Below are 14015 nucleotides of genomic sequence, written 5' to 3'. Positions count from 1 at the left end.
GTATGAGTGGGACATGTCCCACTTCACATAATCAAGTTTTTTCTCCCTATTTTGTCTTCCATTTTACGAAGGAAAAAGTTTCTTCACACCTCGGAAATACTGAAGCTGTATTTCCTAATGTCAAAACCTGCTTCGTAAATTAAGTTAAGGAAAAGTTGTGAAAACAATACAACCCCAATATAGCTAAACCCCTTGCTGGCGGATTTGCAATATGAAAGGTGGTTACTATCCCGTGTGGAACAGTGTTTATGTAAACAAATTTTGTTATTTATTGATTTCCAAACTCGGCACCCTCACCAGTACAAAAGACCTCTATACAGACCCTATTAATGGGGATAACTCCCAATTTACATAGCAAGATTCTGATAACTCATTTGGGAACAGCTGCCCATTTAGTCATAGCTCAAAGTGGGAAGGGCGTTTGTGGGTGGATGGCATCCATCTGTATCAGGAGACAACAGTTACGTATTTGCAGGTTAAAGTCAAACTGTTGGAACGTTTATAGGGTCTCCTGTACCTGTAGAGACAGATACGGGAGATACATATTTTGTTGCAGCTGGAGCAGATGAAGGCTATGGTTGGGCTGCTGCAGATGCTCTAACATTTTAATAACAGCACAGAAGGCCTGTTCAATTCAAAAGACACACTTCAAAATTCAATGGCATCTGCTTGTGAAATATTTCAGTGGTACAGTCTAGTCCAGGTATAGCCAATGTATTGCCCTTCAAATGCTTCACTACCTCCCATCATCCCTAAAAATTTGCTAAGCTGTTTGGCACTGATGGAGAAGAGTCAAATAACATCCGGAAGGCACCCTGGTCTAGTCCCTTGAAAGCAGTCAAAGCAACTTACAACTCACTGCACTAACAGGTATTTAAGAACCTGCATTTCATAAACACACTGATAGTAGTAGTACCTGTGTGTGTATTGGAGTATAAGCTATTGTCACTCATCTCCCAAATCAGAAAAGGAAAAAGACAGGTGGTGTAGGAGGAAAAGCCCAATTTGTCAAGATTATCAAAGAGAAATTCAGTGCTATTGTTTTACTGTTATGTGACTGTGCCATCTTGGTTAACACTGTACAAGCAGAAACTGTTTTTCAAAATTTGAAGAACTTTTATATTCTATTGGTTCTTCATTGTTTCACAATATTTACAAGCAGAGGTGCTTGAAAGGTTTTGAAGGGAAGGTATCATTGTTTGTAATCTAGGCCACATATAGAGAACCTTGACAGGTACAGGAAGCTTCTTCCAAGAAGACTTCAGTACAGAAAGCAGCAGCAAAGTCCAGCAAATGGGTCAGGGGAAGCTGAGTTTTTAAAGGACACAGAAGAGGGGCAAGAAACCCACAATGCGGCAATGAATTATTTTGTGGCTTAACAAGCCAATTGCAGAAACACTGATTAACTTTATTGATGAAACAATATAGTATGCATTGCCTATTTGTGAAGGCTGATTCACAATGTTTACACGATGCAAATATTTGGAGGTCATAATATTTTGTGTTTACCATTACAGATAGATAATAAATAAAAATCCAAAGAAAACTAATCTGTCCAGAAAATATTTTATTCAACACAACCCAGAAAGATTACCAATTACACTCACGAGCAATGCTTTGCTTTAAACCCAGAACAGCCACGGATACTATTAGTAAAAGTAAAAGTAGCACACACACACACAGCTGAAATTAATAAATAAGTTTATATCTGTTTGTTTTTAGTGTAAAACCAATTGAAAAATATCAGGAAACACTGTAGAGGAATGTTAAGTAAAAGCTAACAGAAAGAATTCAGTGTTTGACATGAGCATGCATTCTAGGAATCATGCCCCTCTCACCTGGTAATATTAGGCATAGTGTTTGTTCATATGTATAATTCCATTGTAATCCCATTATTATTAGACATATCCCAGGAGCTCTGGATCCATTAGCAGAATTCACAAAATGCTGTAACTGAATAATTATGTAATGAGAACAGGAAACTGACATGCATAATGGCCACAAGAGGGAACCTATTTTCCAAATGCAATGTTAAGGAACCTCCAGTAAGAATCCAGGTACATGTATTCAGCATGAGTACCAGCAATGAACCAGAAAGGAACAGTGACAATACCTGCAGTGGACATGTACCAGTCCAAACCACCAAACAAGAAGAATACTAGAATAAAATAAAGTCACTTATGCATGCTACTTTTACATGTGCCTCTTCCTCCGCTTCCAATTTAACCCTGCATCACACAACCAACAAGAGGGCAGCTGCCACCTGGACAGAGAATTAATGCTAGAAGTAAACTCTTTAATATCAGTTAGGTGTGGCAAGTCACTGTCAGGCTGGTGAAAAAACTGAATCGCGTCAGACAGAATTTTACTGCAATATTACTTTGAGAAGGATGTGCTGCAACAGCATTTTGGGTAGAATTTGGTTAGATTTTTTTCTGGCTAGGTTCTTGTGCCTTAACAACTATAGGACACGTAAAAGATCAACAAGAAAACTTTTCCGCAGAAAGATGCTGCACTGAGGAAAGACGCACCATCTTTTTGCCTGACATTTTACACTTAAATCATGAGAGCCCTGTTGGAAAAGGAGTTTGCAATCCAACACAAAAATGCGGTCCTAAAATGGAGAACAGCCTAAGTGTTATGATGCCTTCCTCAAAGTGTGTGTCACATTCCTAAACCATTGCGTAAGGGGAAACACTTTAATGAGAATGCATTTTCACTTCATTACTATCTGCCAGAAGGCATTTCACTTCATTTTACCAATTGTCAGGTGGAGCACAGGAAACTCTTAAGGAAGAATTAAAAGGCAGAGAGTCCAGCAAGCTGCCATAAGAAACTAAGTTTGAGACAGCCATATATGCCTATAAATGCACAGCTAGTTCACCAGGGACTGGAAACACATTATAAGTCAGCAGACTATTCAGGGAGGCAAGATCATGCTGGCTAGCAATGGACTCTAGCTGGAGGCTATAGATGAAACTTAATGGCATGGAAGCAGGTTACCATAAACTGTGTTCCATACAGACTGTTCTGTCCAATTGCTACAGATGTACTAAGACAAACTTGCAATGCTAACTGGGGGGCTGGGGGGGGACTACTGAAGCCACCTAGACTGCAACCCTCTATCTTCCCATGTGGAATGAAGTCCCCAGAGACTCAATATATGCTTCCAAATCTATTTCCAATTCCAGTTTTATTTAGAATACGGCTGCTATATTCCTTTGGTATCTGTCACCAAAATACTAGGTTGAAAGCTAAGCAGGAGGACAAGAAAAATCTTTCCATTCAGTAAGACTGTAAATTTTCCTTTGAATGTATATGTATGAACATAGCTAGCAAGTTGTTACCTGTTCTAATGCCTTGCTTGGATTTCTCCCTCTCTTTGGCATTAAAAATTTATTCCAAACTATTTGCACAGAAGGAATTTTTCCCTAGATCTATGGAACCACCTCAAAACAAAACCTCTTTCGTGCAAATCAAAGGTTTGTTACCTCCTTGGGCATCTCTCTGATAAACTGCAAGAATAGGACACCAAACCCAGGGCACAGGATGACTTGGCCTTTAGCTGTGGAAAGAGGGTGCAAGCTCAGGTTCTATTACAGCATATACACATTAGCACAGTTGAAACCCCATGGTGTGTGTATATGTGTATATATTTTCCAAAACAGGGAAATAAAAGCTACAGGTAGGAATTCACTTGACCAAATTCCTCATTATATTGATAGATGAACCTCTGTACCCTCCGCCAAAATGATTCCAATGGTTCATATAGTGAAATAACTGGTACAGCTTGAGCCGTTTATCAAACCCTGGAGCTTTGGGGATTTTGCTGTGGTAGGCAGAATAAAATGAACCACTGAAGCCACCAAACATCCCAGCAATTGCTAACTCATACTCAGAGTGACCATAGAAAGCTGCAGGGTCAAAGATAACTGGCCCAGAGTCATCTTCAGCTACATTTCCTCCCCACAGATCCCCATGTAGAAGAGCAGGAACTATTTCCATATCGCCAAACAAACTGGGCATCTTCAGCTGAAAAAGAAAGCAGGAGTTGCTAAAGTTAATTGTAAGGGGACTGGGTGTTCTAATTTGTGGCTTTAAACAGTAGACACATCAAATCCTGATACTGTATAGAGAAAAAGAGACAAACCTAGGGTGTGGACAACCTAGGTGCATACGATTCGAATTAAAGTAACATGAACAGTAGGGGGCACATCACATCCAAAAATTAAGTAACAAGATTTTCCAGAGTCTTGTTAGCATTTAAACCAGATATCTGAGGTACTACTTTATCAAAAGGCTTAACGAAGATTTTTAAGCCTTTTGTATTTAAATTTTTAAAAATTCTCAGACATTCCTTCACACATTATATAGCCACATATCAGTGTTTATTTCAAGGAACAGAATGCTTATTTTAGTCTTTAATTGTTTTTAAAAAGTACTATTGTGTATTCAAATAGCTCCTCCTCTCCTTTCAAATATTATTTGGTCTTTTTCACGTGAGGGCTCTTTTATGCTGCTATGGTATTGCTCTTCCACAATTAGTAGAGACCTCAGAGAGATGTGGGTGAGAGGACTCTTTTCCACTAGTTTATTAGGTTCTGGGGAGAAGAGGATCATGACATTTGCACAGAGAGTGTAGGTATTTCAGAAACTCTACACAATAAGAACAACCCCACATATACGAATGTAACAATTCCCTCTATGGTCCCCATGGGACATCGTTACCTGGAGTTTTGCCCAAAGTTCTCTTGCTTCCCTGTCTCCAGAGTTCTTCTCAATCATGTCCATCTGAGGTTGAATTCGTTGCCTGGCAAAGAAAGTCACCCAATCCTGTTGCCAGTCATTCACCTAAACAAGCAAGTAGTCAAAAATTCAGCCAGTTTGTCTCTATGAGAAGATGCCTTGAAAAAGGCCCTCCGATGAAAAATGGAAATAAGACAAGCAATTCATAAACCAATTATGCCATACCATTTGTATGGAGGCTCATCTAGACCTATTTACTTCTCTGGTGCTGAAATAGATTTAAATGGTTTGTGGATGAGACTTTCAGACTTTTACACACTTTACAAAAATATGAAATTATACACTTATATATAAAAAGAAGACTCTTGCTGTGTTAATTAGCTATTAGCTACTGCTAACACAAACTCTTGACGCTGCATAAGGCACAGCAGTTGTTTTCAGGGGCATTCACTGGTGCAGCTGTAAACACCAACATCTACTGTTGTGTTAGCTGAAAGGTGAAGATTGGTTACTAATACCAAAAGTTATGACAGTAGCCCTGGAATCTTCATACCTAGTTACAGTTCTCTGAATTAATATTTAAAAGTCCTCCTATTCAAACATATTCAGCCTTTCCCAATTAAAGGAAAACTAGAAGTGAACAAAAAACTAAATGGTTTCCTCAGTGTGGAAGAGCCATTAGTCCAGATCATACCTGTGGAAGATAGCCACAACATGTAACAGTGTGGAACCCGAATTTATCCACAAACTGGACCCCAGTTTGTTCTTCACCTTTACCTATTAAAACAGAGAGAAGTGGTGACTGTCTGTTCTGAACAGAGTAACTTTCTAAAAATAGGAAACTTTATTATGCTATCATTTAAAAACCTATTCTTATTATTATTATTATTTAATTTATATACCACCCTATACCCGCAGGTCTCAGCTGCTACTAGCATGAGTACCATAAAGGTTGCTCCCCCAAATCTTAAAAACCTTTAAAACACATAGCTCTTACTAAGTTTCTCTGTTTTCAGTTTTCAGCTACAAGAAGAAGAAGAAGAAGAAGAAGAGTTTGGATTTGATATCCCGCCTTTCACTCCCCTTTAGGAGTCTCAAAGCGGCTCACATTCTCCTTTCCCTTCCTCCCCCACAACAAACACTCTGTGAGGTGAGTGAGGCTGAGAGACTTCAGAGAAGTGTGACTGGCCCAAGGTCACCCAGCAGCTTAAGTAAGATTCTGAGAAGTATGCAGTTGCTACTACTGGAGACAAAATCATGATCTGAATCAGGGGTGAGAAACCTCAAGCCTGGGGGCCAAATGCAGCTGCCCAGTGCTTTTCCCCCCAAGGGGTACTCAAGGGTATGCAGTAGCAGCACCTATTTTTATTGTTTAAAAGTGTGACACTTACTGTAACAACTTCATGGGGAGCAATTTTCAGGGAGAGCTGACTTGCCCCAGCTTGTTGGCATTTTAATATCTCTTTATGCATGCAATGACGAGTTTCTAGGGGTTCTGCTACAGAGTTAGAGCAAAACAGCTGGGGGAATTGGCAGGTCATGGACAGCTGGGTACTTTACCAACAGTGTTTGCATCTTTCTTCAGCTTCTCCCCAAGTTTTTGATTGTGAAGATGAAGATCAGCCAACTGTGTTCCAAGTTTTTCTGCATGTCTAGTGGTGTAAAAAAGATACGTTTACACAGCAACAAAAATTTGATGGTTTCACCATGAAACAGCATCTGGAAGGGCACATGTTTTATCCAAACCCAATTTAAGAGGTACCTATCTCTAAAGGACAGCAAGAAGGTTGTCTCATCCAGCACCTCAACACATTCACTGCATGCATTCAAGACACTATAATCCCTTATAACACTAAGCCTCAGTGTTGCATGTGCTGGAAGCCCAAATATGGTGTTGTTTACCATACAGTGGGCCTATTAAGTTACCTTGGACTTTGGGCAAGTGACTATGAAAACTCCAGGTTTGGAGTTCTTGAAAGAAGTAGTATGTGTTGCATCCAACTTTTGACCTGTTGGAAACTCAGCCAGCAATAAAGGAGGAATTTTGGTCCAGTGAGATGTCCCGTGATGACAAGCTGATCTGGAGGATTTAGGTGCAATTTGGCTTTGAGTGTGTGTCTTTGAAGTAATATGGGTTCTATATCCAAACTGATAAATTTCTAACCAAACTGATTTGTTTGATTACAATAAAAATTGATTTATTGCATCAACTCCGAGTTTCCATTCCAAAATAAAGGATTAAAAGACTGTCAAGCTGTTACCAGCAGTCCAACAGAATCACCTACTGGGAAGTTCCCAAGAAAATTATAATGGCACACTTTGAACATAAATCTATGCATTCAAAGTCAATAAGATCCTATACACAAGTAAATGCATGCATAATTAATTAATATATTAACAATGAAATCTCACCAAATTCTGTATATTAGAGAGCAAACACAGTAACTTGGAAAATGTTGTCTGTGCCAAAGTTCATAAAGGAAGTTCAGTAAGATCAGGGTAATTTACCCTCCAATCCATAGTTGTCAACTTTTCCCTTTTCTTGCGAGGAATCCTATTCAGAATAAGGGAATTTCCCTTAAAAAAAAGGGGAAATGTTGACAGCTATGCTCCCATCTGAGACAAAGTTATAGCTTCATTATTTAGAGCAGAACGCAGCTCTCCAGGCTTTTCTGTTTGGCCCTATTTGGACTCTCCTGTCATGCACCTTCCCAGTCCACAACCATGACGGGGCCTGCTCCACACTCTAATGTGCTTTTGCCTGGCTGCAAAGTCCTTGAACTGTGATAAGGCCCCTTGTCCACCTGGAAAAATGGAGAGGTGAGAAATGGTCTGAGTTTTGCATGGCTAGCACATAGCCTACGCCACAAACCTGAACGTCATATCCATGGTTCTACCCACTTTTGCTTCTGTCCCCGGTCACCACTGGCATTCAACCTCTGGAAGGTTGAGTACAATGGAATACAGCTGTCAGGCTGAAGGAGATACCCCAACCCCAATTTAGAATACATGGCCGCATGCTGGTTGCAGCTCAGACTGAAGCAAAGCAATAATAAATTTAACATTTTTGAATGAACACTTGGGTCCTCTTTCTCCTCTTTATAAGTCTTCATAAAACACTTATGGGCCAAAATGTTATCCAACTTTAGTTCACATCACTGCAGAAATGAATAGTAAATATGATTAATTTGTATTAACTTGTTTTCTTCAAGGTGGTTTACATGATACTGATTTTCCTCCTCGAATATGCAAGTAAATCACAGCAAGAAAATGAGACAGAGATTACCTGTTCAAACCCCTCATATCCAAATGCTCCATCACAAACAGATTACCACCAGCCGGGAGATCGATAACTTTTATAGGTTTTGGAACTTTCACAGTCTTCGTTTGCAGGATAGCTGTTAAACTTGCCATTTCTCCATCAAACATTCTCCTTGCCTGTCAGATAAAATAGCGGGTGGGGACTTCTGTAAACACTTTCACATACAAAACTTTCCAGCATATGTCAGATTTAAAAGAAAAATAATAATCTTAGGAGCCTGCATACACAGCACATTTGCCCCTTTCTGGGCACATCTGCCCTTTCAGCACTAAATCAGAGAACAATTCACAACACAGCAGCTATTATGTAGCAAACTGCCAAGCCATGTCTGCTCATTCCTTCGTTAACACTAGCTATCAAAACCTCTGCCAATCATGCCTCACGTGGCCATTTTCTAAGAGGAGAGACAGCATAAAAAGAATGCCTAGCACAAATCCTGTTACTTATGCAAGTTAGTTTCCTAGCGGAAACAAGGCACCCTGCATGTGATCACGGGTACTCTCATTTCCTAGTTCACACGTTTCACCGTGTGTACAAAACCATTGCTTTTTAAATGGGCTCCTAAGGCCCTGGCTCAGATTAAAGCCCTGCCAAGATGTCCTGTTAGACCAGGCATCCCCAAACTCAGCCCTCCAGATGTTTTGGGACTACAACTCCCATCATCCCTAGCTAACAGGACCAGTGGTCAGGGGTGATGGGAATTGTAGTCCCAAACCATCTGGAGGGCCTAGTTTGGGGGGTGCCTGTGTTAAGACACTTCCTCAAAAGTAAACCTCCACCTCGCTGCAGTGGTGGGGCCCACGAGATGGATGGCGAGAAAGCCCCTCTCCAGCTCCGACTTTAGCAAGTCCGCCAACGAACACACAGCCAGGGGCACCACAACTCGTCCGCAGGCACTTTCTTTCTTTCTTTCGGCCGCGACACCATTGCTTTTAAACAGCTGCCTGCAGGGCAGGAGAAGTAAACCATTGACACAGCCTCGTCGTCGCGTCACTGTGACGGGGTACCAGCTCGCTCTGTGCATTTGCGCCTATGTCAGGCCACTTTGCAAAAAAAAAGCAAACAACATGGGAGTGCTATTCAGCAAAGGGGAGTAAACAGCAATTCGCCTTCTTGCAGCACGGCTTTTATTCGACCCTTTGCACTTCACTCCCCATCGCCCACACCCGCCTTCCCCACCGGGAGTACTACCCGCCGGTGCTTTTCCCCTCCGGTTCTTTCCCCCCACCTCTGCGCGGGAGTTGCTTTTCACGAAGACGCGCCCGTGGTCGGTGTGGTAACTCTCGCCGTGGCTAATGCAGCCGCCCCCCGAGTGGCCCGTAGGCCGGAGCGCCGAAGTACCCAGCTCGCGCCGCAGAGCTTCCTCCATCGCGCCGCAGAGACCCGGGGAGAAAGAGGCCGGCCGCTAAGAGGCAGCTCGCCCCTCCCGCCGAACCACAGGCCCCGCCCCCCCGGAGGCCTCCGTGCTCTTGGCCGCCCGCTGAAATGGCGGGATGGTAGCAAGCGCCCACCAAGGGAGAGAGCGCGCCTCTTGGCAGGGCGGCGCCTGCGAAAGGGCGGGTCACTGCCTTTGAGGGAAACGGGAGCAGTGACCTTTTCCTCCCCTTTTCTTCTGCTTCACGCGTGTCGTGTGGGGAGGCCGTATTTTAAAGGAGTGGCTTGGTTGCTATTTGAGGTCTGCGCTTATCTCCGCACCTGTGCTGGATAAATATGTAGAACTATAAAGCGCATGTATATATATATATTTTATTTTAATTGGAAGGTCATATGTATGTATGCCTCAGTCAAACGCATCATTAAATGGACTCAAGGGTGCCACCTTAAATAAAATTATTTGGGGAGGAGCAGGTAAACCTCCCCCTGCATAATGGATCATAAGTCTCAGCCCATGCACACCAAATGCATAGCAATGCCCATCAGCATATGTGGGGCTCAAATATTTTACTGAGGGGGGGCAAGGGACCTTGGACTCTAGGAGTTGGTTTGGGGGGAAATGGAGTTGCAGGCCAACTGGGAAATGGAGTTGTTGGCCAAATTTGAACCAAAATGGTGATTCAGTACAGTTGCAAACTTGCACAGGTAGCCCCCCTAGATCCTGTTGTGTACCCATTGGCTTGCCAGTGAGTTAAGAGATGCTGTGCGGCCTGCCCTCCACTAGTAGGGGGGTATTTGTCAAGCCTTAGGGCTGCTATATATCTGGAATTCCCCAGACATTACCAGGATGTAGTGATATGGGGGGGGGGGTTCTGGAAGGCGGCGGTTTGTCCTGGAGTGTCTGGGGGTGTCTGGATTTTTACTTCTTGAAATAGGGCAACCCTGTTAAGCCCAACATTCTAACTCCTGCCTTACACTTAAATACACACATACACACAGCACTATTCAGTGCTGTGTTGAGCTTCAGATTAATATTTGGAATACAGTCCTACCCTGTCCTTTTTCTACCCTAATGAGGATGTCTTTCTAGGACACAGTGACATTCCAGGGACATCCCTAGTGGTCAACTTTCTGTTTAATTAAGGTTTATTTCTGTAGAGCAGCTGGCTTCCTGGGCTGGAATTATTTGGTGAGTCATCAGTTAATACATACATACCAAAATAAAAAAGGACAGCAGCTGTGTACTGGCTGACAATATCTACCAGAAAAGAGAAGGTAATTGGTATGTGCTGCCTTTCATTTGCTAGGTTTAGATGTATAAATGGAAAATACCTCTTATCTTTTTCTACTGGAAGCACCACTATAAGTGCATGTTCATGTCTCTGGGTAGGTTGAAAGTTAGTTCAGGAAGGATGCAAGCATTTTTACAAGCCATCTCCCAAACCTGCTAGTTTCCTGTGCACAGAGAGCATTCAAACATAAAATCCCCCATCTCCTTTCTAAATTGTACAGTGACATACCCTTTAGTAATGTATAAATCATTATTCCGACCAATGAGATGTTAAAGATCAGTGACTCAGCTAGTTTCTGATAAAAGATAGTCTTGCGAAACGAAAAAACACGACAATAACAAAAAAATGCTGTTTGTATTTTGTGACTTCATGTTGTTCTTATCTGCTTGGATGTGGATCTTTCATTCCAAGTCTTCTTCTCCTCAGTCCCTCTCATGCCTGTTGACAGCACTATTTACCTTACTGATAAGGGACACAGCCTAGCTTCATAGGTTATTTTTTCTTTTCATTTGCTGTTAACATTTGTCCCATTGCCAAGTCTTGCTGCTTCTCTTTTATAAATATGCCCATTCTTTTCAGTCCCCTCTAGCTCATGCTAGATTACTTCGTTCCCTTACTATTGCCAGTTTCTCTTCTCTAGCCTTCCTCTTTCATTCTTCAATTCTTACCTCTAGCCAAAATTCGACTTCCAAATATATTCATCTCTATTGTATTAAACAGCCTCTTCAAACCACTTCTGACTTCTCATACTTATCTGCTATGGGGGTGAAGGCCTTGAGGAGAAGGCCTTGCCAGAAGAAAGTGCCATAAGTGTGTGTGTGTGTTTCATAAAATTTAGTCACCGCTTGATTGTGGGCTTAAAAAAAAACAAACCCCAGAGAAGTAGTTTACGATAAAACAGTAAAATAAAAATTCATAACTATACTTTAAAACGTACAACAGTTAAAATACCAAAACGGGTTAAAATTACCTCAGCTTTCTAATGTTTACTCATTTATCTGCTAAACAGATTAAAATGACTTCAACTTTCTAATAATTATTCATTTATCCGCTAAACTCTTCAAGCACAATCCTGAGGAGATTTGGGGGGTTGGAGGCAGATTGTACTCAGTGAAATTTAGCCGGGGTGAAGGATTAGGGGAGCTGGTCGATGGCTGGCGTCAGTGAGTCACTGCTATTAATTTATTTACTACATTTATATGCCACCTTTTGTGCCAAGGAGCTCCAGGTGGCATCAAGGATTTCCAGGGGTACACATTGTCACATTTATTGTGGCCCTTTGGGCCACCACCACATAAGGAAGTGTCTAGTGATGGACACTGGGGCAAGAGAAATCCTAACGTCTTGCCCATGTTAATGGGTTGGCACTCTGCAGGTGACAGACTCCTGCAGATTTATCAGGAGCTCTGTGCCCCACAGTGTAGTAATCGGCCATCTAGTGTCATGACCCCTACCCTTTGGAACTCCTCCCCTTGAATATTGGGCAGGCGCCATCTTTATTTTCTTTGGCACCCGTCCTCTTAACATAAGAATGTAAGAAGAGCCTTCTGGATCAGGCCCATGGCCTGACTGTTGGAATGTTAAAGACAGTAGGGAAGAATATACAGTGGTACCTCTGGTTGCTAACAGGATCCATTCCAGAGCCGTGTTTCTCAACATGAGCAGAACGCAACCCGCGTCTGCATGTCTGCACATGCGCGGGTCGTGATTTGTCGCTTCTGCACATGCGCGTGACGTCATTTTGAGCGACTGCGCATGCACAGGCGGCGAAACCCAGAAGTAACCCTTTCCGGTACTTCCAGGTCGCCGCGGGACGCAACCTGAAAAGATTTAACCGGAAGCAAATGTAACAAGAGGTATGATTTTATTGAATAAGTATTATCCTTCCTTCACTCACACTAGTAAGTGATGTTGTGGTAGTGGGCCAAAGGGCCACAATAAATATGATAATGTGTACCCCTGGAATTCCTTGAGTGCGCTTCTGATAGAGAAGCTATGGTAACCTGTTGCTTTATGAAACTGAAGATTTTGCAAGTTGCAGGCAGGCCCCCCCTGCCCCCGCCACATCAAGGCAGAAATATAGCTAATATGTGAATCACAAAGATTCAGCTCAAAGCTAGAACATAAGTTGCTACATGGTGCAAATGGCTATACAGTGGAACCTCTACCTACGGACGTAATCAGTTCCAGATGTCCGTCCATAAGTCAATCTGGGTTGCTGGTAGAAGTGCCATTGTGCGCAGGCGCGTTCGGCAGCAACACGCTTCTGCGCATGTGCAGACGGTGGCAGCCACTTCTGTGCGTGTGTAAATCATAGCAAACCCTGTATTTACTTCCGGGTTTGCTGCGGTCGCAACTTGGATCAGGCCCAAGTAGAGGCAGTCGTAAGCAGAGGTTCTACTGTACGTAGCACAGGTTCCCAACATGCATACTACCACAATGTAACAGAATATGGTGGGAAACAGCAGAAATTGCTAGTGATTATTGTGCATGTGTATTAATCATGAAATGAGGTAATGATATAGAACAACTCCAAGTGATTTAGTAATTTTAAAAATCACATATGAAAACAATTCAAACAACAATGATATACTATTCCCATTTTTACAAATGAGAAAACTGACCATGATCTAAGGATCTAGAAGCTTAGGTCTTCGGGATTAAAATACAAGAGCTTTCTCATTAAATTGCACTTGTTGTCACCTCAGGATGATGGCTCCAATTCCATTTACAAACTTTCCAAGTGTATGGTCCTATCTGAAGCCCTCTTCGGGTCCTGCTTGTTGTTAAATAAAAGGACAGATGGAGCAGAATAATAACTGATGTCATAGATATATGGAACCCAAGTTCTGAAGCTTCTAGAACAACCTGGTAGTTATTAGCAACGGAAAGGAAGGAACACATTGGAGGAAGGCAGCCACACTCAGAGTGAAGCACTAAGTCGCAGGGCTTTTAAATATAAGAGCCATTAATCCATCTGGGCCTCAGGATAGTTTTTGTAAAGAGCAGCCCTGAATAAAGAACAGAAGTAGGAAGGAAAAGAGCATACTACTGGAGTAGTTAACAGACACCTTGGGAAACTCCAGAAGGTCCTGCTCTGGAGACTGAACAACATAGCATAGCCATATTGCATCTGGAAAAAGAATGGATGAGCCTGAGGAAACTCTTGAGAGCAGTGCCGCAAATGAAGGTCGGCTAGATACTGAAGAACAGGGAGATAATGATGGAATCAAGGAGGAAATTGTTGAAATTAATGAAGAAGATGCACATGAAATCAATGA

The 14015-nt window shown here is 42.2% G+C and overlaps 1 protein-coding gene across 1 annotated transcript; it reads right to left on the bottom strand.

Annotated features, from left to right (window-relative positions):
- Positions 1 to 1552: 1552 nt before the first annotated feature.
- Positions 1553 to 9539, bottom strand: FN3KRP (fructosamine 3 kinase related protein). Its single transcript, XM_081184491.1, has 6 exons — positions 9297 to 9539; positions 8033 to 8184; positions 6307 to 6398; positions 5441 to 5523; positions 4729 to 4851; positions 1553 to 4032 (listed from the first exon to the last, which is right to left on the bottom strand). The coding sequence occupies exons 1-6, from the start codon at positions 9435 to 9437 to the stop codon at positions 3694 to 3696; spliced, it is 930 nt and encodes a 309-aa protein (XP_081040617.1). The 5' UTR covers positions 9438 to 9539; the 3' UTR covers positions 1553 to 3693.
- Between the last annotated feature and the right edge of the window lie 4476 nt (positions 9540 to 14015).

Source organism: Podarcis bocagei (genome assembly GCF_964188305.1).
Source record: "Podarcis bocagei genome assembly, chromosome: 2".
NCBI lineage: Eukaryota > Metazoa > Chordata > Lepidosauria > Squamata > Lacertidae > Podarcis > Podarcis bocagei.
Note: the sequence above shows the minus strand (reverse complement) of the source record. Positions and strands in the feature narration are given on the sequence as shown.